Raw genomic sequence first — 27913 nt, forward strand, 5'->3', positions numbered from 1 at the left:
GTCATGAGTCTGCTGCCTGATGTGTCATTTTGGGAAACTATCTGAAGTGTTGTTGTTGAAGTATCATTATAGATGGATGACACATGATTATTTTTGAGCTTTGTTGCAGTTACAAGTTAGTTTCGAAATTTTGCAATCCATGCTAGTGGCATGGGTTGCACAAGTTAGCCATCAGGGCTTTCTGTCAGAAAGGCTTTCTAACATGTTGTTAACATAAAGGATCAATCTTAACCCAAGCCACCATGATTTTTAGTGCTAATTTGTGAATATTAGCATGCTAATATGCCAGAATAAGATGGTGAACACTGTGAAAACTGTATCACTGCTAAACATCTGCTTGTTAGCATTGTCATTGTGAGCATATTAGCATGCTGATGTTAGCATTTGGCTCGAATCACTGCTGCACCAGAGTACAGCCTCACAGAGCTGCTAGCATTGACTCTAGTCTTGTTAATATCACAACATTATAATGTCTGACAGTAAGGTGGCCTTTAACCTGGATTGACGGACAGGTTGTCAGCACTCGTCTGACCCCCATCACAACGATGTCACTCCCATCTGTCTGGGGACACTGCCTGCCAAAACCTCTTGGAGACTGACCCACTTTCAAAAAGGGAAAATGCGCGTCATCAGTCTCCAGAAAGGGAACAAGCTATCTGGGTGAATAATCGTCCTGTAAGGAGAATCAAACTGATTTTACGAGACTGCTGTGTTCTTAGCTGGTTTGACTTAGAACCACTGCAGCACACTCGTTTTAATCCAGAGTGCACACAGTAGTGTGGGGATTACAGCATGTGATAACTCATTAGTCTGATGTCTTATGAACTGAGAGGTCATGGTTATGCAATTTAAGATACACTGCCATATGGCAGAGTGGAATATGGAGTAATCATGACAAAGAAGTGTTACTTCATCTAGACTTAATCAGCTTTTTCTTTCATTTTCCTTGAATATGGGTAGATGTTTTGTAATGGCTAAAGAAAGCATTTATAGTTATTGCATCTGCTCTGGCTCTGACCCAGATTTTATTTGTGTATGGGTACAGACAGCATTTTACAGCTTCTGAGAGATCCCAGTAAAGTGGATCTAATGCACTTTACATTGTCAGACCCACAACCCAAGGGATGTCTGAAAATACAGGCTGAGAAAGCTTTTACGTAAGATGAGCTGTCATGAGAGCACCGCTTGGTTGCACTTGGGTTCATATTTTTCTTTTTTACTAATTTATGTGAACATCTTGTGCAAACGAAGACACTTGGGCTCTCCTAGTTTTTCACTTGCATTTTTAACTTACAGCTTACATAAGCCGAACTTTAAAGGCTGTGTGCAGCAACAATAGATGTGTTCTGAGTTTGTTACACCATAAAAAACATGGTTTTTTAATAACCCAGTCAAATTTGAATGATTAAAAAATTGCTAAGTACATAAAATTTAGGTTTCAAAATCAAAAAAATGCAGTCTTAAATGCCACTGGGACTCCCAAAAAAACTTAGTATTTTTGCCTGGGGGTAGAGCCTCACATCCTGCATCACACAGTGTTGCAATCCTTTGGGTCATCTCATCACTCTCTGGATAAACCAGCAAAACTGTGACATAAAAAGTTGTTTATTAACCTAATTTTTGCCTTAATTGCAAAATTAAACCTACAGGTGACCTCCTGCCTTAATGTAACTTCAAACAGAAATCTTTTTGTGATCGTCAACTTAGATTCTGGCTCCTTGTATATCTGCACAGCTGCAAACTCAACAAACACTGGACTTCACTGATTTTCTGACTGTAGATTAATTCTCAAATTGACCATCTTAAAGTTATGCTGGAAAATTTAACTAAATCGGCGGTGTAGTGGTAAAAACAGATGTATGTTTCCCCTCATTGATTCAGTAAACTCTTAGCCTCATTTCCTTGTTCTAGTTTGACTAATTTCTCAAGCTTTATAAATAAAAACACACCCATCTGAGCAAAATACCATGTTTTTAGGAAATCCTGTCAAATACCACCATGGCCTGAAAATAATTTAAAAGATGGGCACTGGGTGTAGCAACTTTATTAAACATTTCCAGACATGTTTGAGCCACAAGAGTCAGACAACGGTATTTTTTCCCTTCTGTGTCAGGCTGATGGAACTGAAGTGAGCGGACATGGACTGCAGGGCTGATTTTGACTGAGAGTTCCTGAAGGTACGTTCATAACTGACCATTAGGAAGGACTACGGGAGGGGGAGGCGGTGTTGTCCATGAGTTGGTCCATGGCTCTGGCATGGCACAGAGTCATGTTTCTGGTCTGCCCAAAAATCCTACGCACAGAAACTCAACAACCATTTGACAGTGTGACTCCAGAATTCAGTACTACGTAGCTAGAAACCTTAAATTGTCCCTTATGGTCATTTTCTCTCTCATAATAAAATCTGTCCGGTCAAAAATGTCACAAGTCACAATACATGGCCAGAATTTATCATGCTTTAATAATAAAGATACAAGGACATTTGATGTAAACCACCAGTATTGCACATAGCTCAGGCACATAACAAGTGTCAGTTGCTTTGAAGCGTCAACTTATTTCTATGAACAATACACAGGCTGTACCAAATAAAGCTCTACTCCCAGGGAGGAAAAAAAATATACTTTTCCACAAAACAGTGAACTCACATTAAAGCTTTGGCTGAAGGTTTCTTTTTGAACAATACCTCAAAAACAGTTTCGGAACCCATCAAACAGAAACAAACATTCACTCTTTCACCTCCTAAAAATCTCATCCCAACATAAAGAACTTTGTCTTTTCTGAAACACAAGGACAACTAGGGACACCACCAGACAATGATAACACATAACCATCTACCCAGATGATCAGCTTATACATGTAAATGATAAATAAATATATAAAATAAATAACCCGTTAAAAATAATCCCCTTCACGTCACCATTTTTGCTTCCCCTCATGGTAACTGCACAGTGCAAAGTAACAGTGTTGGAATCAAAATAACTGCATTGATATCATCAAGTGTTGAACAAAAAAACAAATCTCACAAATACTCTTGAAAAGATGCTTAAGTGCTTTTAGTTCAAGGTTAGGCGTGTGCATGCGGGGTGGAAGCCTTTTATGCATCTGGCCTGTGAGTGACGTGACGAAGAGAGTGCAATCCCATGATGCAGCAGCCCCTGATGAGAGCAGCGATGTTGTACACGGGGGCACTTCCGTCCACGCCGTGCCGCGAGTACAGCCAGGCCATGGTGGGCAGCACGGGGGCTGCCACCGCCACCAGATCCACCAGGAAGCTGTTGCTCCAGTAGCGCTTGCCGACCGCATCCAGCCCCGGCGACAGACAGGTCTCCTCCTCGCCGATACCGAAATCCAGCTCCTCCATGAACCGTCGATTCTCTGAGGGATCAGAGCTGGACATGCCGGAGTCAGTGGAGGTGTCAGGGCTCTCTGGGGGGGCAGGACTGGGCACGCTGAGTGGGGGAGGTGGTGAGGTGCAGAGATTGGCAGTAGTGGAAGTGGATGTTGGCAGGTTTTGGAGGCCCAGGAGACTGCTGGAGGCTGATAGGACAGTGTCCCCTGCTGTTGCTCCGTGGAACTTGAGCAGCTGGAGGAGCAGAGCCTGCAGGTCTGGAGACATGGGTATTATGTCGGTTTGGATTCCTTTGTCTTCTGCGATCGGCTGGGAGGGTGTGGTTGAGGAGGTGGTGGTATTTGGTAGAACTGGTGGGGGTTCAGTAGATTCATCAATCAACTGTCCCTCGTCTGTCAGTGTGGACACCCCAGGCCCAGACTCCATCCCCGCCCTCACCTTCCCACTAGAGTCCTGACTGAAATCCACCGCAGTGGACATGAAGACCTGCTCCAATATGTCCGCTCTGTTGGCCATCTCGTCGTTCACCAGCAGCCCACTGTCCGCCATCGCCTCCGCCCCTTGTTCTCCCAGCTCCATCCCGCCCTCCTCCTCCCCCACCATCTTCTTCCCACCACTATCGGGGCTGTCGCACATAAAGTCCAAGGTGTGTTCGTCTTGGAGGTTGGCGCCACTCTGGGCGAGCTCCATGCTTTGCAGCAGGGATTCCAACTTCCTGTTCTGGATGTTGATATCAATGAAATACTTCTGGATACCCTTATCTTTCTCCATCAAGCTGCTCTTCATGGTTTCCACCACCTGACGCAGCTGCTTGATCTCTTTGCGAGCCTCTTTGAGGGACAGCTGAGCCTCCACCCGGTGACACTCCTCTTCAATCCAGTCTTCCCTCATTCTGCTGAGCTGCCCCTTAAGCTCCTCAATCTCTGTCTCTCTGATGAAGAGGGAGGAAAATGTCCAGAGTTACTTAAGGAATGGGTTCACAGTTTGAAAAACATGCATGATCCCCCTCTTGCAGGCAGGTAGATACCACATGTAAATCTATATGCTCGATATGAAGCTACAGCCAGATGAATGTAATGCAAAACCATTTATATAATTATTTAAAGATACAAAATAAAGCAAATGAATCAAAAAGCATATGGTTTGAATAGGTTTACAGTGACCAGATGTCTCAGTTTGTTTAGGAATGTGTGGGTTTCAAGCCGAGTGTCCTGACAAATATCATTTAAGCAATAAATATCCTAGTTTTCAACATTTGTTACCCAAAAGTACCAATTTTCACCACAATTAAACAGTAATCATAATTGTTTACAGCACTTACACTGACATTTATCATGATCTGTCCCACTCATTACCTAACCCAATATAAAGAGAAACAATGCACTACACTGATTCAACCCTGATTTGTCTGTATTTGTGTGCGTAAATCAGTGTGTCAAGGCTGTTGCTAGGCTGTGAGTCATAGTCAAGCGTCAAAGGCTATGATGCTTGGGTTTAAAAATATGGTCACTCTAAGGTGAGCTGCCTTTCTTGTCTTATGTACAGTGCATACTTCTTAAAGAAACACCGTTTATGGATCAAAAAGCTTGAGACAGAATCATTCCAATACAAATGCTGTTGAAATAATTTGTAGTCAGCTTACAGTGTTCATTTTGTGTCTTATACATATGGGAAACAAAAATTTCATAAATTTTCATTAAAAATTCATAATTCTGTGCTGTTGTACATTGAAATCATGCCAGAAAAAGAAAGTAATTTTCTCTGAATGAAAAATGTGATCTCCTTGGAGCTTATGACAAACTGCTAAACATGAGCCAACAAGACACAGCAGCGATGCTACCGTAAAATATCTAATATATGTACTATAACTTACTTGAATTATGCACCATATGGTAATTTAATTTGTACAGTCATTTAAAAGGTCTTATTTTACAGGTGTAACTGTATTTTCATTATTATAGTGATGTAATAAATACACAAATGTAAAACAGATGGTAATGTGCATGAGAAATAAGTAAATATGTTACATTTTCCGGTGGGTTCACAGTGAATTTTAGTCTTTGAGCCCTGCTGCAGTGGCATTACATCAAAACAAAGGGTTTCACTTACCCCCAACACAATCACTATCATCCTGCCTTAAAACCATAAAAAAAGATAAAGTCACAGGAGCGACTGTGCTGTTAAATCTTAACCTACCTGTCATGGACTCTGTTCTCAGACTCCATCAGTTTGGTCTTCAGGTGTCTGATGGCCACTTCCTTCTGCTGCAGAGGGGTGAGGTACTGCTCGGGGTTTGGGGGTTTGATGCCATGGTTGTCTCCACAGGAGTGGTAGCGGCCCAGGTTCGCTCTCCTGTTGGTGAGAGAGACAAGTAAACACCAGCAGAAAATGACCAATTTGATGTTTTTTTGTTTTTTTTTAAAAGTACAATCACTCTCCTGCAGACGGTAATTTGTCTGAAAGAGTGCTGTCTGGGCAGATGCTCTCTGAAGCCTGGAATTACTGTCTGACACGGGATTATTGGCATGTAGACTAGAGGCAGAAAAACCCCAAAATGCTGGTTTATCTAAATACAAGCAGAGTCGGCAAGGAAAGAAATCACATTACTAGAAAAAACCTTAATCTAGAAGCTAATTGCATTAGCATTCAAATGCCCTTTGCATGTCCTGTGATCAGTGTTTTGTCATGCTCAAAGAGAAATCATAAAAGGATTTTTTTTTTCTGTACAGGATGAGTGGGTGGATTTGGACAATATGCAAAGCAGCATGCAAGCCCCCCTCTCTTCCACTAGCACAATATCCTAGCAACCTGGGATACTTGAGGCTTTGATGCGAGCGCTCTGCATCCAGCTAGAAATAGAAACAGCCCAGCAGAAGGTGGCATGAGAGAGGGAAGGATGTCACATGACACTCAGCCAGGCGGAGGAAATGTCTTAAAGTGACAAGAGTGGAGATTTATGATGCATTTATGGAAGCTGTAAACATAAGATAAAGAGGGATGATTGTGCTACTGCATAAAAACTCAAAAGGCTGTGTTGAACATTTGTCATTTATACTGCTGCGAGAGGATCTTTTAGGTTAACCCTTATGGAGGGCTGAGCTGCCAACAAACATAAAGCGGTAAAAACCTTCCAAGTAATGTGGAGCCTGGAGCGCCATGTCAAATTCATGGTGGTCCAAAACACCCTTCAGACTGTTCAAATCTGCCATTCTGAAATATTTATGATCCTGCTCTCTTCACCAAAGGTGTGCTCACACTAATCCAGTTATGAGTCGCCTGCAGTCAGTAGGGTCTCCGTCTGGGTACCATATTCAGACATTTGCTGTATTAAATCGTCCTTAATCCCAACCGCAGCCAAATCACGACCGATATTAATCCCAGACGGGTGCAAGAGAGGAAATGATAACAGTCTGAGCTTAATCCAGCCACCCACTCGCTCATCGTAATGCTGCACATTGCCTGGGCTGCTGTCCAAATCTCTCAAGGCTCCAAAATTTATTTGTTTCTGCCTCAAGCAGGGAAGGTTGGATTTGTGGTGAATTTAAGTGGAGAAACGTTGGTCATGACCAAAGGTCACAGCTGGTCAGGAGCAAGAACTCCATCAACTTTAAAATCATACCCTTTGTTCTGTGATTGTAAATAATGGTAAGTAATATTTAGTACCTGGAGGTGGGGCTGGAGTTGCAGCTGCTGCTGTTGGTGGTTGAGGAGGCAGCTCTTGGAGGAGTCCTGTAGGGAGCGTAGAGCTCTGCATCGCGGTTGACTGTTGGGCTCCCGGCTGGTTTGAACACTGGGAGCGGTCTGATGTGGGGGCCACGACTTGACACAAGAAAGAAAAGGAAAATTATTGACTTGTTAATAGAGACATTCCAATACAACCTTTTCCTTCCTGATTCAGATACTTGAACTTTGTGTGTCGCCCGATACAGAGTCATTGTCACATAATTATTGCATGGCCTGGCTCAGGTTCTACTGGGATGTAACATGGTCCTGTTTCTGGGCTAAAAAAAAAAAAATCAGATTGGTACATAGACTCACATAGTCTTACTCGCCATTAACAAATCCAGCATTTCAGGCTGTATTGGAGCCATTTCCAAACCTGGTGTCAGTATTACCAAAAAGATGGATATTTAAATGCACGATGACCACTTCCATGTCAACCTAGTTCAAGTAGAACTATCTTAGTCTAATAGTGACCACCGTGCAAATATAAGGACCTCATACCTGCGTGAGGGAGCTTTCTTTCCAGCTGAACTGAGGCTGAGGTTCCCCCTGGTCTTTAGGCTTCCTGTGCTGCTGGAGGAGCTGAAGTCTGCCTCACTACCTGCAGGAAGAACTATCACCACATTAGCATGCTGGCTGACGTAAAGCTTTTAAAAGCGGATATTCACACACAATATTCCTCTTTCAATGAAGAGTTAAATTCATAAGCAATAATACACAGCTGTTCAATTCAACACACTCTGGGGTTTTGCTCCTGAAACCTCTCTTGGACTGGTATCACTTTATGGAGGTTAATGTTAACAAACTTAGCTTACATTAGCTAACTTTAATGTCTCCCTACTTGTGTGCTAGTGTCACACTGTATTTAAGCAGGTCACAGCTGAATAAAGAAAGTAAAACCAGAGATAAACACATCTTATATCACCAGGAAACATTCCCACTTGTGGTTTAATTCCACTCATGCTCAGTGGTTGCTGTTCAGGAAAAGCTACAGTCTTGCTTTGAGCCTCGAACATCAACATTTAGCCCAACATGGATGAAAATACACACTTTTTCTGCGTTATCACAGAAACTTAATCCAATTTTACTCTTGTCCTGTTTGTTTACACCAGCGTCACTACCTGCAGGGAGAATCATCTCTGCATTAGCATGCCAGCAGACATAAAGCCAGACTATATAGTCTGAAAGGTGATGTAACACAGTCTCTTTCAATGAAGAGATGAATTCATAAGGAATAAAACATCTCTTCCTCAATTCAACACACTCAGGGCTTGTGCTGTCAAAACCTTTCTTTGTCTGGTATGACTTCACGGAGGCTAAATTTAGCAAACTTTAGCCATGATAAGAAATTTTAGATTTTGAGGCTGTTTGCTGACATAAATGTCTCTCTGCTTGTGATAATGTCACACAATATTTAAGCAGGTCACATCTAAACACCAAAAGGAAAACATTTAGTCCAACATGAAGGCAAATATTCTTTTATCTTGTGGCATCTTGTGTCTAATTTTTACTCGTGTCCTGTTTGTTTACACTAGCATTTCCTTTAATTAGCACTCTCTCATATATTGACCTGTTAGCATCAAGTGCAGAATAAAGCAGGACTATCATGTTACAGTTTCTGTAAGCAGGACTTCCATTAAATCTCCCTGATGGAGAGACCGACCAGATATCACAGCCTGTAACAGATATTCTCATAAAACAGCTTTTGGCTGGGCCACTCCCCATAATGTGAGTTTGAAAAGCAGGGCATGCAGATAACCAACATCACATCATTACAGATTCCGTTAAGAGTCCATAATTAGCCCATAAAATCCATCCATTATGGGTAACACAATCTGTTCTGCTCAGACGTTGAAAGATAAGATCTCCTCAGAAAAATACTGAGTCTAGAACATCACCATCTTTACTGTATAAGCAGCAAAAAACTAGTCACTAAATATTGTGTTGAAATTCTGATTTTAAAGTCATACCTGAGTAGCATCTTTTTCCATCAAACAAAACCATATTACTGTGTCCAGTGCTGACAGTGACAAACAAAACTGTTCAGTGATCCTGCACCACTAGGTGAGTCAATGAGGGTCTGTGCACATTCAATCAACAAGTAACCTGCTGCTAATCAGCCTAATTGGCTAAGCTCTCAAACCTTTTCCTCAACCAATCAGCTTTCTTCCTCATTCAGACTCACGATCAAGCATTTTTTTTGCCCTCCTTGCCCAGATTAAAAGAGAGGGAAATTCTGCATTCTCTCTAAAATATGCATTAAGAGAGCACAGATGAGAATTCACTCCAGTTATTATTCTGCTTTTAGGCAAGCAGCTGCTTCCCAGCTAGTGTTTGCTCCAGTCAACAAGCAGGGAATCTGCTGCTGCTGATATGTCACAAATACAGTGACTGTACTTTGATCTTTGGGGAACCACAGGGATGCATCAGTACATATGCAGAGGTCTGTGCATGTAAATAAAGTTAAGGTAGAACCAACACACATAAATCAGTTTATTTTCATACAGTGCAGGTCTAAGGGGAAGATTTCAAAAGTCTTTTTGCTTTTTCTGACAAAAAAAACATACAATCTTTTTCATGTTTTTGTCTTCATTCTGTATTCTTCTTTACCTCTGGCTTTCATGGCCGATCTCAGCTCTCTCTTGTGCCTCGGGGTGCTCCGTGGTTCGCCGCTCCACTCCGCCATCACCCTGACCCTCTTCACCTTGGTCTTGCGCTCGGGGAGTACGGGCGAGCTGTGGGCACTCTGCTCTGAGCCTGACGGGGTTTTGGAGGGGGACACAGACTGACTAGTGGGGCAGCCGGTGTCATCTATTGTAAACAGGCACACAGACAGTAATAGCCAAGAACGGGCAGCGTGGGGCAGGCAGGCAGCGAACACAAGCAGTCAGTCAGAGCTCAAAGTTCAGCCCGGGTGTTATCTGACAGATAGCACGACAGCTCTCGCAATGGCTCGTCACTTTCATTAAGTAGTTTACACACAGTGTGCACACACATAAACAGTTTTACTGTACACACACACACAGAAATTCTTTGCTGCGTAGTGTTTGTCTGTGCTCTGTTGGTTAATGAGGACAATTTATATATAAAATAAACATGACTGAATTTTTGGTTTGAATTTTTTGGTTGTATAATCCAGCATTACAGATGGCAAGCTATCTGAATCAAAGGTTTTAACAGCTGTCATCCAGTGGAGAAATATAACAGAGTACACTTCATGCACTGCACTTAAAGGTACACTATGCAGGATTTTTCCTAAAAAGCAATGTTTAGACTCATACAAAAATAATCTCTCTCAATCATCACTAGAAGGCAGTGCCTGTATCCACAGAGAACCTGGCCTCTGTCTGTATTTTTGCTGACGTTTCTGGGTGTCAACCTTTGGGCTGTGGGTTTGTACCTCCCAGCCAAAAACAGCATGTAAGTTGCAAGGTCGGGGCTCTTCAAATACCAGTGTCTTTGTCTCTTTCTTTGAGTTAACAATAAGTTTTCTTCATCTGGTTCACTGATTTGTTCTTGCTAATGCCGCTCCCTCTTTTCATTCACTCTCTAGCTCTCTCCCTCTCGCTCATTGAGCCAGGGAGGAGGGGCCAACTTTGAATGGTGCGTTTATAAACAGCACCCAACAAATCCTGCACCGTACACTGTACCTTTAAGTACAATACTGAGATACTTTTGAGTATTTCCATTCTCTTCTACTTTATACTTACACTCCACTACATTTACTTTTACTCTTGAAGCCTACAAGTCTTAAAACAAGTGAAAAAAAAAAATCTGCCACTCGGTTCAGATAGTAACGTTTTATAAACTTTTTAGGACAAGGTGACTTTTTTCTCTATTTTTGAAACAGTGACGATCATATGATTGTCACATAAAATATTTAAAAATTAGCTCCACCTTGAAAAGCTAACATTAAAATACTGCTTGAATGTTAATACGTTGGTGATTAAATGTTACTTTACTCTGAAAAGTATCACTCTGCATAACTAGTACTTGTAATTTTGATACCTTGATTTAGAGCTGCAAAAATTAGTTGATTAATCAATTAGTCATTAATTTATTAATCATTTTAGTCAAGGCACAGACAGCAGGTTGCAGCTTCTTATGTGTGAGGATTTGCTGCTTTTCTGTGTCATTTATGATAGTATATGATGAGTTTTGGATTTTGGACTGTAATGCCAGAATAAATAAATTATTTGAAGATGTCTCTTTGGGCCCTGGGAAATTGTGATTAGCATTTTATAGACTAATCGATTAATCAATTAACCATGAATGAGAATAACTGGCAGATTGATTGATGAAAATGAAAACAATTTGTTTGTTATTCAGTATTTTCACACTGTGGTATTAATACATGTAAAGTTAAGGATCTGAACATGTCTGCCACCACTGCTTTTTTCTCACATACAGTGAGGATTTTATGTTTTACCAAACCAACCAAGAGTACTGCAACACAATCTTGCACCTGATAGCCTGTACATGGTGTTAAACGTATCTGAGTCCTTTTTTTCATTTCTGAATTCAGCAGCTGTCCTCAGACCGGAGCTGAACTTCTTACCAGAGCAGAAGCTGTTGGTGCTGATGGTCCTTTTGGAGTGGTCGGAGCTCATGTCGCACTCCTTCCCCTCCTCCTCTGAGAAAGGTGAATCAGACAGAGGCGAGCCTTTGTCCTTTGGTCGGAAGGGATGGAGGACCAAACGAGGGATTCTGCTGCGGGGGCTTCCTTTCTCCGGTGACTTCTTTTCCTGTTCAGAGCAACATCTGTCAGAGCTGCAGGCAGACCTAAACTGTGTGCACCTTCATTTCCTGCATGACAATGTTTTTAAATCCATAAAAGATTGAACTTTTCCCTTATTGCTGGCTGTTTGCTTTATTATGATAACTGTAAGGTCACAGTTTATCCATCTTTTACAGGCTACCTGTTCTTGGAAAAGACTCATTCAACATGCAGAAATCCATCACTAAGTGATGATAAGACTCACCTCATATTCTTGGAACGGTCCCATTGTGCTTCACAAAGCGTTTTTCCCCTGTTGAGTGAAAAAGAGGAGAAAAAACAGGTGAGTCATTTTTTCTATGGACTGTGTATGTGGCAGCGTTTTGACGTGGCACTCAAACTCTTCTCAAACAAGGGCCCTCTGTCTGAACTCTGTTGCGCCACTAAATCCCACCCACCACACACACACACACATACACACACATACACACACATCCTGCCTGGTACAGATGGCACAACAAGCCCAGAGCCAGCAATGACCGTCACACACTGAATTATGACCTTATGAAACAAATTCTACACGTCACCCCTAAAAATAAACAGCCGGATTAATTCTAAATCCAACTGTGTGAATTTCATTTACAGGGAAAATATGTAACAACTGTGCATCCAAAAATGACTACTGCAGTCCAAATAGGGAGTTGAAGCCACAGACTGTGTATAAAATAGGTTGAAATCCTATTAAACATACTATCTATGGTTGAAGCAAATTGTTTTCAGCAGCCCCCTCCTCAAATCAAGGAAGCTCAGGCAGGCTGCAGGAACACTGCAGGAGCACAAGACAAACACAACATTGTCATTTGATAATGACTTCCACTTGTCCATCAGTGTAAAGTTGAACCCGTTATCCTGAAAATAAAAGCCTGCTGGTCTGAAAATACACCTTCTGTGGTGGGAGTTTACTCACTGGGCTGGCTAACTTTCTGTCTGCCAGAGCCCATTAACAAATCACTCAATTTAACCGTTATAAACATCGGCTCCGTCTAAAAGATTATAAATGATTTTTTTAATGACACACAAACAAATACTTACTCATTCTGTGAATGTTCGGCATTAATTTGAACTTTAATTAACCTAAAAATAATAACAAAAGTTAAGTTAAGAAGCGAGTATTTCAACTTAGTATGTTTCCTTGATCTCTGATGACATATCATGGTCATTTTATGATTTATTACAGTATTATTATTATTGCAGTAAATATATTACAAATTTCTCCATTGACAATCAAGGGGAGGCAAGACTAAGAGTCCATAGCAATGCTAGCGGCTTAAGCCATGTTTGACAGGTTTATATTTAACATCTTAGTTAAGCGTGTTAACATGCTTACATTTGCCAATCAGAGCATGCAGCTGAGGCTGCCAGTAATATCATTGGCTTTGCAGGTATTTATAAACCAAATTATTGGATGAACAGAAAGTTTGACCTGAAGATGGCGCTAGATCCAATGGTTGTTGAGATATTCCAATAAAAACACTAAATACCAACCAAATATCAGAAGATCACAAAAGTCATGAGGATAGATCATCTGGGAAATACGAATGTCTGTACAAGTAGTTGTTGAGATATACCATTAAACCAACAGCCAAATGGCATAAACTTTGACTTGCTGGTGGTGTTACAGAAAAGTGAAAGGATCCCAAAGTCATTCAGATTTATCCTCAAGGAACTCTGAGTAGGTGTATGAAATTTTATCACAATGCATCCAAAAGTTGTGAAGATATTTCACCCTGAATCACAAATGTCAACCACATGGTGCCACTAGACGAGAAGACAGAGGATCACCAAAGTCTTTAGGGGTTCATCCTCCGGGGACCATGAATGTCTGTACAAAATTTCACAGCAATCCATCTAATAATGGTTGAGATTTTTCAGTCTGCATCAAAATCAAGGGCCAACCAACAGACCAGTATTGCTGTGGAGCCATGCAGCTAGCGTGGCTAAAAACAGTTTAAAAAAAAGATAAGACGAAGGAAAAAGAATAGATTTAAAATAACTAAATTAAGTCGTCGGCTTGTGTTTTCAGAGGAGTCAAGAGTTCAGAGTCTGCACAGTTATAAAGAAGAAAGACGGGTGTTACTCTTTTCATGTTCAGGTTTTTCATCAAAGTCGTGCTGGATTAAGACGATCAGATGAAGCACAGTAATAGATGAAAGGTGTCCGACTTCAGTAGATCACTCTGCTAAGCAAAACTTCACTAACTCTCCTTATCGGCCTTCTCTGCCAAAACTGTGGGGCTGCCTGCCAAAAACTGCAAAGTGCCTCTATGATTAAGATATAATGGATGATAGAGCGATATAATATCATCTTTCAGAAAAGAAGAAACCAAAGTAGAAATAAACTGTTATCTAACGCTGAACTTTTCCGTTTTGTACATGTACATTTAAACAAGAACAAAACATATTTTATTGATGCTTTGATGCTAAATAATGCAGATTTTCTCTCATGCTTGAATAAACTTTATACAATCACTTCACTTCCTCTCGCCTGTTGATTTTGTTGCCTAAGGGAGGCAGTTGCGTAAGCATATACACGGTTTTCCTTTTTTTTTTTGTTGCACTGGGAATGATGTAATTGACCCCAAGGCGTGTGTGCTGCTGTCGCATCAGTGAATCTGAACCTGTCTTCCCTCAACTCATCCAGATGGTACCTTTTTTTAACATTTTTAGGATCAATGTCATTCTTGTCCCAATCATCTAGCCTCACTGTAAAAATAAACTATTTGTTTTTACTTAATAAAAAAGAGTCTGGGCTGCCTTAAAAATTTCTGTTGACTTAAATTGAAAAGACAAGTTAAGATAATTTTCTAATGATTCAAAGCAAATACATTTTTGTAGTGAAATAAACTTGATATACTTAAATTATGTATGTGAGATAAAATGTTCAATAAGCTTAAGATATTAAGTTGAACCAACAGCTTAAACATTACAAATAAATTTGCTATTCTTTTGCAATCCAATAATGCATGCTGGGAAATCATATTTCTTTAGTAGGGATGTAACAATATATATAATATCACATCAAATAAAAAATGTCTCAATACAGTACCAGACTGTGACAGTATATACCATAATATTTCACTTTTTAAATTTTAATTTTATTTTATAAAAGGACCGCTACTGACTGCTACATTGTTTTTGTTCTGCAGTTGTACATACAAGCATTCAAGCATTGTCAAAGACAGTTAAGCCATTTTTTTTTGCACATGCTTAGGACATGTACAGCTACTATTTTATTAAGGAAGGAAAGTAGAAGTGATTCAAGTTCAAAAGAAAAAAACATTTGTTTTTGATGAAAAAAATGCTGTACACATCACATTTATTTTCTGACAAAGGACATTTTTTCAAGTTGTCATTTTTCTCTTTCTTTTTTAATATCATGATAAATATCATATAAATATCATAATATCAACTTTTTAACGTGGTATTATTGTACCATACGTTTTAGCTATTGTTAAATCCTTTAGATACGTAATTGAATGAGCTGGTTGATCTCTACCGAGCATTAATTCAACTCATCACTTCAAGTCAAAAGACTTAAAGTTATAAAAACTCATGTTTATAAATTCTCAAGGTGTTTCATTAACTTAAATAAATAAATCATGTATATTTAGATGAAGTTAATGAGAAAGTTGATTCCACTAAATTCTGGTATGATTTTTACAGTGCTCCCCAAAACAATCCTCCATCAATAACAGAACGATATCACCACTGGATGACCTAATATAATCCACGTTCCCTGTGTGAGCAGCCCAGACTCGTGCAAAATCCTCTTTCTCAAACCGCTGAGGCCCAAAGAGGATTGCAAAAAATAGAGCAGAGAGTCATGGGAATCAAACTCCACCTCCTTTTATCAGACTCAAAAATAGATCTGGTGCTCTGGGCGGCCGTCACCACCTTGCCTGCAGCTTCACTTTCACTTTCAAGCATCCACAGCGATGCACAGCCAGCCTGGCACACTATCACACAGCAGCATCAGGTTATAGGCACCAGGCAGGGCAGAGCAACCAGAGCCGTGCCCTAGCAACAGTCTTAGCAACCGAGGGAAAACGCTGCGCGAACCACTCCAGCTAGACCAATTATGTGTAAATCTGCACAGAGTGTAGGCTTCTGCTGCTCATCCTGAGATGCTGTCCTTCACTTTACTGAGAAAATATCTCGAGTGTGCCGAGGTGTGGGGGTGTTCATCCATTCAGCCGCACAGTGTTTCTATCAGACTGAATGAACATTCTGTCCTTGAGTCAGCGTGAGTGAGCTTAAAGAGCTTCTGTATTTACTTAAATACAACTGACTTATATTTCAGCTATTTGGAACATGTGATGATTTATTTGGGAGTTTAAAAGGAATGCTTTGCTTTTTTGCAACACATTTTCTTATGAGGAGTGCAAATAGATCAAAAAAGATTTTTAATCTAAAGCAAAGAAAGTAAACTAACAGTGAAGACTAAGGGTAAAGGAACAATGATGGATGTTAAAAAAACATCCTCCAATGAACCCTGAATCATTATTAGGAGTGAAGTGCTACAAAAGAAATATGAACTGAGATTAACTAGAGATCATCTTGCAATGGGACCACAACAGCCGTGAAGCCCGTTAAGTACAATACTCAGTAGTCAGTACTGCTAAGTCTATCTTCGAACTCGGCCTTCATTTTGATCTCACCTGCACACCGATGAAGTTTCATGACTGCATCTTGCAGTTGTGACGCTATCATGTTGACAAAATCTGTCCACAAACAGGCAGAATCATTAACACCTGGCAAAGCAGTCAAAACTTTGCCACACCATTTTTGAAAAGGTGTATAAGGGAACTTTCCAAATGTATCGGACTGGAAAGACATCCATTGCTAAGGGCGAGCGGAAAGACTTTGTTCAGCTCTGGGAGCCATCCATGAATATCATGAAAGATGGAAATGTCTACTTCACCTGAAAGTAAATTGTAAATAATGTAAGGAAATATTTTATTTGTATTCTATATTGATGAAAGGTGAAATTTTTCCTCATGTCTGTTCATGAGAGATTGAAAGTGATTAAATCTAGGATACAGTGATTCATTCCTATCCCCTTTACTTCCAGTGACCCTGTTGGGACCACACTTGTCTTCTAGCTCAACCTTCATTTTGATCTCAACTACACACCTGTGAAGTTTCATCTTGCATGGTTGCGACGCCATTACATTGACAAATTTGTCCACAGATATATAAACACTTGACAAAATATTTAAAAACGATTCTGTGGAAGTTCCCACTAAAGTAGGTGTCTTCAGGACCACATTTTGCCATGATGACACACACACACACACACACACACACACACACACACACACACACACACACACACACACACACACACACCCAACATCCACACAGCAGAGCAGAGCACAAGCCAGCCACTTAACATCCACACTGTAGTGGGTGGTAGTAATGAATACGTTGAGAAATAATTCAATAATCAGGGTGTGGTTGAAAGGAGAGAGATGGATGAAAGTATTAAGTAAGCTGAGGAAGAGATTTTTTATAAATTCATGCAGCTACATTCAGTCTAATGAAGAAAATACAGGAGCAGTTACATCAGACGAACAAAGAATCAGATCATCTGGCGTTAGCCAAACAGTATTATAGAATCTTCTCATCTCCACTGCTAATGATCACTCAGTGGCTTGTAATCTGAAACCGTGTGAGGTGTTTGGACACAGACTCTTGCTCATGCATGCTCTGCTACCTGTACTTACTGTCATTTCTTTTTTTTTTCATCTTAACTGTGGTGACATTCTGCCTGTTTCCATTAGGTTTGCACTTGTTCCTGTCCTGAAATAGCCCTTGTAAAGCAGGATTAATAACTCCGCCTGGATCTTCTTCCTGACTCTAGACAAAGTTGATTGGCTACCTGCTGAGGGACAGGCTAACCATTATCTTAGCTGCAAACACAGGATTTCCAGCTCTCTCAAGCATGACCAACAGCCAAATGGCTGCGTAAGCGACACAAAATCAGTTCAGGCGCTTCTCCGAACATAAGGGTGCCCTGATGTACAGGGAAGGGGAGACTTGGATGAAACCTGTCAGTGAGATGCTGAGATAAAATGTACATGATTGGTAAACAAGTCTTTAAGCCTCCACCGAAGCTTTTTCCTTTATCCAGATGGTCTAAAACAGCATGGAGTGGGCGTGAATAATAAATTCCCTTAATCCATCCCAGTCTACAGTGTGTGCTCTCTCATGCTCATCATGCACACGGACTAATGGGAAGCTGTTTATCCCAGTTTGATAAGAACCTCATGATGCACTCAGTCCATTTGTTCTGTTGACACGATTGTTAATGAGATGTTAATTTGTGTCATTTCAGTGGTGGAGACATTGGATGCTCTCTGATGAAGTGACAGACTCTTGTACAGTTATGAAACATGTGAGCTTAAAGGGACAGTTCACCCCCAAATCAAAAATACACATTTTTCCTCTTACCTGTAGTGCTACTTATCCATCAACACTGTTTTGGTGTGAGTTGCCAAGTTTTGGAGATATCTTCCATAGAAAGTACTCAGATATAATGAAACTAAATGCCATTCAACTATACTCAAGATAATCTACAGACCTTGTTGTGAGCTGCTTCATGTAGGAACTATATTTTTTTCTATCAAACTACCCCTGCCAACTATCACCATGCAGAAGGAGGTGTGCATCTAGTCATGGAGGAGAGGTTACAGCTCAGATGAGGAAGATGTCTTTAATGTTTACATCCTGTCACAATGTGAGATTTTCACTACATGATTAGTGTGGCCAAAAACATTCATAATAACAATATTCTTGTGATATCTGAGATATAAACTTTAAAAAATGTTATCAATCAAATTCACCTTTAGCTTTGTTTATTGCAAGAACAGAAAGACATGGAAATTATTTCACAGCATACAATATGCTAGATTATTTACATGATATTACCATATACCATATGTATCATTAACATGATATCAGTACATAATTTTTTAAATATCATGATTATCGTCAATACTGGCATATCATGCATGACAACCCTACACTGCCTCTTGTCCATGAGTAGATGCACGCTTCCTTCTGTGTAATGATACAGTTGGCTGACACTATGCAGAAAATAGAACATGAAACTGCTTGCAACAAGGTTTGTGGATTATCTTGATTTCTAGAAAAAAAAAAAGAAGTTGTTTTTCAAATCTATTTTTGGCACTTTGAAGACCACAAGCTGAGTGCCATCCAGTTTCACTTTATCTCCCAGACTCCGCAACTCACTCCAGAACTATCTAGATGGATAAACAGCACTTCAGTAGGTAAGAAAAAACCACACTTTTGATCTTGGGCGTGAGCTGTCCCATCTATGTACGAACACTCATCTTTCAAAAATTACTATGCCATGTGGAAAATAATTGTACTGTGAAAATGCACAGATCCCACTCTCCTCGCTCACATCACTTGTTCTAAGCTCATCGACCCTTAAACAGGCTGCATCATCACTGCATGATGTCATTACTGAGTAATCACTTTGACTTTCAGTAATCCGTCCAGGGAGCAAAAAACATCCAGAAACCAGCACCAACATTTATAACATGTTTCCTAACAGTACAGAAGGTATTCTACTATGGAGAAAACACAGCTGTCTGCTATAACAACCTCTGTATTGTAGCACCATATGGTTCCATATAGGACCTTTATAGTGTTAAAACCCTTTAAAAATACATCAAACTCTCATAATAAACTAAATGTGACAATTTTAAGACAGAGCCACTGCTCTAACCAAGCATCACTTGAAATGCCTCCCATGTGTTTACATGTTTACATGCCTCCCTTTGTTTTGCCACATCTCTCACTTCAAAGCCATTTCCATTGTTTTTAAAGGCTTAAGAGATTTTTGTGTCCCTGCATCCCCCTCACAGTGACAGCATCTTCTCCCACATGCCTTCAAATCTCTTGTTCTATATTTTATCATGCTGTATCCATCAGTGAGGGTTTGTTTTGTTTCATGTGGCGCCCCCGCAGCTGCTGGGGATGGGTTTTTTTTCAGCCTCTGGAATAAAGACAGAGGATGTAAACAACCAACTCCAGACCCACCGTGACCACATTTCACCCCGTACCACCCGAAACATTCGGGATTCGTGCGAACATTTGCATGATTTGACAAAAGACTGGCTCCTGAACTTGTAAACAGCTCCTCCTCAGCTCCACCTGCTCTCATCCTGCCATAGTTTCGTTTCGTTTTTTTTTTTTAACCTCATTTTAAATCCTGGTTGGTTTAGAAACGATGGTAACCTGAAATGGCTTGCCTGGATGTGTGATGGTGGTTCCCCTCAGAAGGATGCGCGTCGGTCGGTGAAGCACAAAGGGTCGTTCCGCTGCTGATGCTGCTGGTGCTGCTGGTGCTCCGGTGTGGCGGTGCCAGCCTCCTCTCTGCTCTGCTCTCTGCTGTGTGGAGGATGGAGGATGTCGGGTGGAGGAGAGCTGAGGACACACGCGATTGGACAAGAAGAGGCGAGACCACTGACAGCGCACGCACATATGACTCCCCTCCCAAGTGTGTTACATAATCCGTGAGGCATTACTTAACCACAGACCCCCACCCCTCCACAACATATAGAGACATGGGCAGGCTGGGGTAGAATATGAAGGTACATTTGCATGTTCGAATGTATTAACTTAACGATTATTTTCATCGGTCCCTTTAATGCTCAATCATTTACACACCTATTGTAATAAAGGAGTAAAGAAACCAGAAAATATGTCTCTAAAAAAAAAGACTAAAAATGATTAATCAATTATTATTTAATAGTTGATTAATAATTGATTAATCATTGCAGCTGTAACATCACTGTTTCATTTAAGATAGTCACATTGACACACAGCATATACAACCATGCATGCTGATATAATATGAACATTATTAATTCATTTCATATTGTAGAGTCTTTATCCAGGATGTCAAACATTTGCTCCTCAGTCAATTCTTGCGTGGATTTGTGGAATAATATTTTCACAGGTCTATGTTATTGGCTGAATCACATTGTAACGATGTCAGCCAAAATGCCCTGCATGACACTGGACATGAAGGCCCAGCATATGTTCAGCACACGCAGGTGGTGTGTGCATTGTGTGTACAGTGATGTGGCTTCCTCTCAGTGTCAGGGTGAGTTTGCTCTCCATGGTGCTGAAATGAGGAGGAAGTCTCCTGGTCGTGTCTGAATTTATATCTATTTATATACAGACTCTGTTATGTAGAAACATTATAATGTTTCCCTGGGCAACTGCACCACTGACTCAAATAAGGACATTGTTGCAGGCAGTTATTGTAGGACTCACGTGACGTCTTGTATGAAGTAACCTGCAGGACTTAATGTGTCCTGTCTCCTTGCACAGGTGTCCATCAGTACAAGTGTATCAGATTGGGTGCTGAAGGATCTCTGGGTGACACTGGGTGGTACTGAATCAAGTGATAGCATGTGACCTGTGAGCAGTAGTTTGTCTTCATATCACTGAGGCCCTCTGCTGGATAAACACACAGTAACATCACCATCACTGACCTAAATTACTACGGCGTCACTGCTATTTCTGTGCTGTGGTTTAAGCTGCTGTGCAACAGAGCTTTTTCATGGCAGCCACATTGGTATTAAACAGTGAGGTAAACACAAGTGTTACCAATGAGTATCGTTAAGGTCCTGTTCCAATTAGTGCAGCAGAGCCTTTCCAGTGAGCCAACATGCACAATAGCAGCACCCTGACTCTTTTTAACCTGAATGGAACCTTTAGTGTCATTGATAACACCTGTGTTATCCTACTATTTCATGGCAAAATGGCTGCAGTGAAAAGGGTCTATTACAGGTGAATAGATAGAGTTACAGATATCATGAAATATCAGGTGTTTGCTTAGATTAAGACAATTGGAGACAAACAGAACAGACAACAGAAACATTGGCTAAAGGTTCAAAATTCTTGTTTCATTTTGGCAGATTTGGGGCCTCCCCATGGCCTGAGTGGCACCAGTATTAGAGGCTACTGTTAAAAGGACAGTTCACCCCAAAATAAAAAAATACATATTTTCCTGTGGCCTGTAATGGTTTTTATCCATCTATAATTTTTTGGTTATCAGATGTAGAGATGTCTGCCTTGGGACTAAATGGCACTTAGCTTGCAGTGCTCAAAGCGCCACGAAAAAAAAAAAAAGAAACAAAGAAAGAAAAAAGAAAACAGAAAAAAAAAGTCAACACCAGTGTCTGTTTCCATAAATCATGACCCAGTTACTCGAGATAATCCACAGACCTTGTTGTGAACAGTTTCATTGGATTGCTTCTTTTTAAGTAGTTCCTACATTAAACTGCTCACAACAAGGTCTGTGGATTATCTTGAGTAGCTGGGTCATGTCTTTTTGGAGACACTTTTTATTTTTTATTTTGGTTTACTCTGAGCACCACAAGACAACTGCCATTTAGTCCTGTTATACTGGAGAGAAGGCAGACGTCTCTACAGCTGATATCTCCAAAACTCTGTAACTCACAACAAAAGAATCTAGACGTATAAATAGCACTACAGAGACAGCAGGAATTTATCAAACCAGTAGTATTAACTTGCCAGCCCTTTGACATAAAACTGTGTTTTTGTATGTTTACCACTGACAATAATATCACAGAAGACATTTCAAACTCTCTTAGGGGCCCTCTGGTGGCCACAGGGCCCCTAAGCAGGCTCTTAGTTTGCTTATGCCTCAGACTGGCACTATGTTGATATATCACTGTTTCAAAGGTTGTTACTGAGGGAATTTTAGATATCTCTTTTTATCAGACCTTTAATCAGAAAATACTGTCAACAGACAAAACAACATTTTCAGGTTTTAGGAATAAAGTGTTATTCAGGCTATGAACTTTGTATTATTTTATATTTCTGAATATATAAAACTGATTATAAAGCTGATGTAAAGGTGTGTGTCCCAGAGTATGACAAAAAAAATAAATAATAATAATTAACCTTTAAAGATATGTATTTTATAAATACATCCACTACATATTAATGTGCTAGCCTAGATATCACACTATCAATTGATTATTTAAATAATTATTGTTTGCATTACCAGTTTTCTGAAATTTGATTTGCAAATGAGTTACTAACTAGAAGAGTGCACTCGATAAATTGTTTAGCCACTATATATTGTATCACACCTGCAGCTAATTCAATATTGAAATTAGATTCACATCAACCCAACATCACTGAAGCTTGAAAAATCTCACAATACACAGTCACACTTTAAGATGCATGAGTGTTTTATTAAATTACACCAAATCAACCCCCCCCAAAAAAAAAAAAATATTAATACCGATATTAAATTTTATTTTTTGTGAAAATTTAATCTATAAGTATTTATATATATGAAATATATATAATTTATAAAATGTTTTTGTTTGCTTTAATTTCTTCAATTTCCAAATTTGCTTGGAACTGGAAAACACCCTTGTCCCAGAAAACAATTCACAACATTAAACAATTTAAAAGTGTGTTAAAAGTCTTCAAAATCTAAAGTAACAATATCTACTGACACAACAGATACAAAAATGTGCTATTATAATGATCTTTTTGTAAAATTGAATGGGGGCTGCCCGACCTGCAGGTTGTGGATCAACCCACGCATCACTTGTAGGCAGCTAGTTCACGGTATTTTAAGTTATCTTCTTGACAACAAATCAACAAATCAACATCTACATGACAGTATACCACAAAAGTCACAGCACCTCCTACTGGCAAAAGGAAATTACATGTTTTAGACTTTGACATGCTCCTGCAAGCAGGTTGGCAATATCCAACTCAAATCTTGTCAGAAAGGCCTCAAGACCATTGTAATGCTATATTATGAAGATCTTGATGTATTGTCAAACGGCCATGATGGCACAGTGAAGATCAGTGTTTCACCAAACACAGGAAATTGCATGAACTTCTGTTTACTTGGTCGAATCTGCCTGAAACTTCACATATTCAATAGTCATCCAGGCATGAACGCATGATATGAGTTTTGTCAATGGGTGCGGCCAAATGGCTTGGTCACGCCCCTCTTAGTGCAGTCCCGGTGGCATGTTGGGCACCTGACCTCGCTGCCACCGTCACAGCTCGGCCTTTGCTTCTTGGGGTACGCCAGCGGCTGTTGAACACACGACCTTGCTGCGACCAAGGTTGGACCACATGTCTCGCCATGAAACATGAAATTGTCATAATTTTAGTATAAATGATCCGATCTGCACCAAACTTCACATGTTTGATAACACTCCTGCCCTCAGCACATCTACATGACAGTATTCCACAATAGTCATAGCGCCACCGACTGACAACAGGAAGTGACATGTTTTAGAATTTAATGTGCTCCTCTAAGCAGGCTGACAAGATCTTTCTCAAATCTGGTCAGAAAGACTTTAGGACCATTGTAATGTTAGATTGTGAAGATCTTGACGTATCGTCAAACGGTGCGGTGAATGTTTCGCCAAAACACAGGAAGTTGCATTAACTTTCGTAAACTTGGTAAAATCTGCCTGAAACGTAACTAGTACTAGTAATAGTAACTACTAACTAGTAATTAATAGTAGTCCAGGCCTGATTGTATGATATGAGTTCTGTGGATGGAAGTGAGATGTGTACTGAGCCGCTGGATGACAGCAGTGACTGTCACTCTGCAGTCGCCCCAAAGATTGGCTATAAACAATTATAGATTCAGCCCATCAACATAGGTGACATTTTTATCAAGGTGCCCAACCACACTGTGGACTGTGGTTGTGAAATTACAACTGCAGACTGGAGCTGTTCTTAAAGTCAATTTCATTTACATAATTTTTTCAGTCATTATGCCTCCGCCCGCCGAAGGTGCTGGGCCGACTTTCAAGATGGCCGACTTTTTGTTTGCGCGATAACTTTTGAACGGGTGGTCAGATTTGCACCACATCTTGTGTGCTAACACTCTATAACAGGTACATGAACTGGTTACATTTTGGAGACCAACACTTTCGAGATGGCTGCAAAATGGCCGCCTGACAGACCTGTCTCTAAAAACACACTTATGCCAATAACTTGGTCAATTTTTTATATTTGACTTTGATATATTTTTGAATAACTATGTTGGATACTATTAGGTAATTAAGGTAATAGCTCTTTCCTTGCAATCTTTTCTCATTAACTGTATACTGTATCAATAGAGCCATAATTCTCAAACTCCTGGGACACTTGCAAATAGGATTTATAATGAGTCAGTGGTTTCAATCAGGTGTAGGAGACACAAAAAGTCACAGTTGTATGAAACTGTTGCAGGTTTTCATTTTATTTTGCTGTAAAAGTCATAGCATGAAGAGCCTGTCAGTGGCCTGGTGGCCGTTAATATTTTTTTTCTTGCTGATGTTGGAAGCCTACTGGACCACCAAAAAACACGATTTCTTTTGTCGTACCGACTATTCTCCCACTAGGAAGTTGCACATGATAGCTTGCCAATTCACTAACACTGCAGACTTAGTTAGTATACTGAGCATTGTTACCGGACATTTTGACCACCAAGTTTTTACTTCATCCTTTTAAAATACATTTTACCAGATAAAACTGGCAATTAGCACCTGTCATTTATTACACTACATACCTCTAGTATAAAGCTGCTTGCTAAAAATATCTTCACAAAAAGCCTCTGGTTTATTTTTATTTCTACAACGATCTGAAAACTGAAAAGACTGTAGCTAACTCACATAACTTTGCAAACTTTATTCTTACATTGAAGTTCAGTCCACACCGTCCTCTGTCAAGGAGTTTGGTTAATGTCCAACAGTCCCTGCAATTAATGGCGGCTTGCACTCGCTCGCGCCTCCCGCATTACCTTACTCTTAAAGATGCCTGGACACGTCCAGCTGCAGGTGGATGTCGTTTCAACAGCAGTGGCCATTCTTGTCAGCATTACTGTGATTCTTGTTTGCTACACTGATTAGATGAGCAAATAATTTTATGCTGTCTTGTAGAAAGCGGCAGGTTTATGTGCTTGCTCACTAGGGATAACTCAACTTATCCGTTATATCACCAACAGCATGTGGTCATACTGCTGCAACGTAACTAACAAGGATAAAAAATGTATAACCCAGGTCTTTGAACACTTTATGTAAATTCCTCACCTTTTGGCAAACTCAGTCTAAGTTCAAAACAAGAAAAAACAGTCAGAGACTACATTGGTATGGATCTGATGAGAAACTGGGTGGGGGGTTGGGGAAGAAGGGTGTTCAGTTCACAGTATTACCTTGTGCAGGTAGATATCTGGCCTCTACCGTCAACAAAGAGTACAGTGTCTTTGATATTAGTTTTGCACACTCAAGTAAACAAGTTAATCTAACTTTTGTGAACTTAAAATGCACAAGTTAGTCTAACTATTGTGCACTCACAATTAACAAATTACTTTAAGTATTTTGGACTCAAAGTAAACAAGTTAGTCTAAGTATTGTGGATTCATTGTGTGAAAATAAACAAATTATTTTTACTTTAAAATCTCAACTTTACTTAGTGTTGTTTTGAGGCAATGATTTTGAATTTTTTGAGTACACACAACTTATTAGATTTTACAGTGTAGTTAGTGGAAAAGGGTTTAAAAACTGCTATGTTACATTGTTACGTATGCTAGCTAGTTAAGTTAACAATACATTGCATGCTAGCAATGGTTAACTAGTTAGCCTAGTTAGCTTATGGTGGCTCATCAAAGAAGCTCTCCTCCTTTGAGAAAAACGTGTAGGCTGAATGAATTGACCACTATGACCAAAGATTAAAAACAGACACCAATCATAACCAAGTTATCTCAGGGCACTTTTCAAATTGAGCACATCAGTTGTTCCCACCAAGAGCAAGCACTGAAGCCACAGTGGCTAGGAAAAATTTAAAACTCAATTGGATTGAGTCTGTCCCTTAACTCTCCTCTAGAAATTTGATTATTTTGCTCAATGCATCACAAAAAGGGAGCCATTTAAAATAATAGTAGTAATACTTCTCAAGTGCAAGTTTAACGTTAAGAATGGATCACATTATAAATTGGTATTCAAAGCTTTGGTGCAAAAGAATTAAATTCCAACTAGAGTAAAAACTAAACTGACTAAACTTATTTATTTTAATCTATTTTAAAAGTTTGGTTCAACTTAATTGACACTTAATCCATGCTTTACTTGCATATGAAAAATAATGCTTGTTTGTGCAAGACAGATTTTCCCAGATGATATGACTGCAGCGTCTGTCCTTAATAAATGGGAGACATCGGCTTGTAATAAGCGCTCGTGACCACTAGAGGTCACCATTGTTATTTAAAATGTGCTTGGTGCATTTATATGTGCCCTCGTCAAAGCTGAATGTTTTGGATTTGCTGTGATCACACCACGAGGTTACGTTTAAATGTACGAGACCTCTGACATCAGCTTATTGAACCATGTTTGTATGTATGAGGAGCTGATCCTTTCCTTTTCACATGCCATCCGCTTAACACTAAAACAAAGACTGGAATTTCATCTGAAATGTTCTATTATTTATTCCATATAATTCAAAACCTTCCACTAAATAACGTATTAAACTCATTTGCAACACTCATGTTTCTTTTCTTTTTAAAAATGCCCCTGTTTTATGATCACCCTGTGCACATGGTGTCTTCAGTCTATCTGTGCGTAAAATCTAATCTAATCTGATGTGACATGTCCTTGGAAGTTTTCAGGCTCTCAAAGACTTTGTGATAAGAAGGACAATGACTGTTTTAGTTTTTATGAAAACTGTGTTGACCTTCATCTACTTTGGTAAGCTTTATAGACTTGGCAGAAGTAAAGGTATATGTGCCTTAAGTCTAAATTTGTGTTTAAATTGAGGAAGGAACCAAATTGACTAGAATTGTCTAATTATATTCACTAATTAATATATATATAAAAAAGTTCTTGTCATGCTGAAATAACTAGATCATTATTCTCTGTGGACAGCGTAAACTGTACAGCAATTGGCTGCAAACTTTCCCACATGGACTGTGGTGTCTGTGTCTTGTGAGGTCCGTTGCTGCAGTGCGCGTCTGTTTGGAGGTCTGTGACATGGATTGTT

General features: G+C 39.9%; 1 protein-coding gene across 3 annotated transcripts; it reads right to left on the reverse strand.

Moving 5' to 3' along the window:
• Window positions 1-2438: 2438 nt before the first annotated feature.
• Window positions 2439-20300, reverse strand: sybu (syntabulin (syntaxin-interacting)). 3 transcript variants are annotated; one of them, XM_084726133.1, is made up of 8 exons: window positions 20131-20300; window positions 12055-12102; window positions 11631-11817; window positions 9683-9829; window positions 7574-7673; window positions 7013-7168; window positions 5546-5701; window positions 2439-4280 (listed from the first exon to the last, which is right to left on the reverse strand). In XM_084726133.1, the coding sequence occupies exons 2-8, from the start codon at window positions 12076-12078 to the stop codon at window positions 3095-3097; spliced, it is 1956 nt and encodes a 651-aa protein (XP_084582259.1). In that variant the 5' UTR covers window positions 12079-12102; window positions 20131-20300; the 3' UTR covers window positions 2439-3094. The 3 variants fall into 3 exon arrangements, with proteins under 3 accessions (XP_084582259.1, XP_084582258.1, XP_084582260.1); XM_084726132.1 differs by having other exon boundaries at window positions 9683-9883; window positions 20131-20299; XM_084726134.1 differs by lacking the exons at window positions 9683-9829; window positions 11631-11817; window positions 12055-12102; window positions 20131-20300 and adding an exon at window positions 9043-9173.
• Between the last annotated feature and the right edge of the window lie 7613 nt (window positions 20301-27913).

This window comes from Lutjanus erythropterus, chromosome 9 (genome assembly GCF_056507025.1).
Source record: "Lutjanus erythropterus isolate fLutEry1 chromosome 9, fLutEry1.hap2, whole genome shotgun sequence".
Lineage (NCBI taxonomy): Eukaryota > Metazoa > Chordata > Actinopteri > Lutjaniformes > Lutjanidae > Lutjanus > Lutjanus erythropterus.

Excerpts from the sequence above, each read along its gene's own strand:
- sybu (XM_084726132.1), bottom strand. The coding sequence starts at position 12,078 with ATGGGACCGTTCCAAGAATATGAG. Across the intron at positions 11,818-12,054 it reads GACCGTTCCAAGAATATGAG|GAAAAGAAGTCACCGGAGAA; the intron begins GTGAGTCTTATC and ends TGCTCTGAACAG. Across the intron at positions 9,884-11,630 it reads CACCAACAGCTTCTGCTCTG|ATGACACCGGCTGCCCCACT; the intron begins GTAAGAAGTTCA and ends TGTTTACAATAG.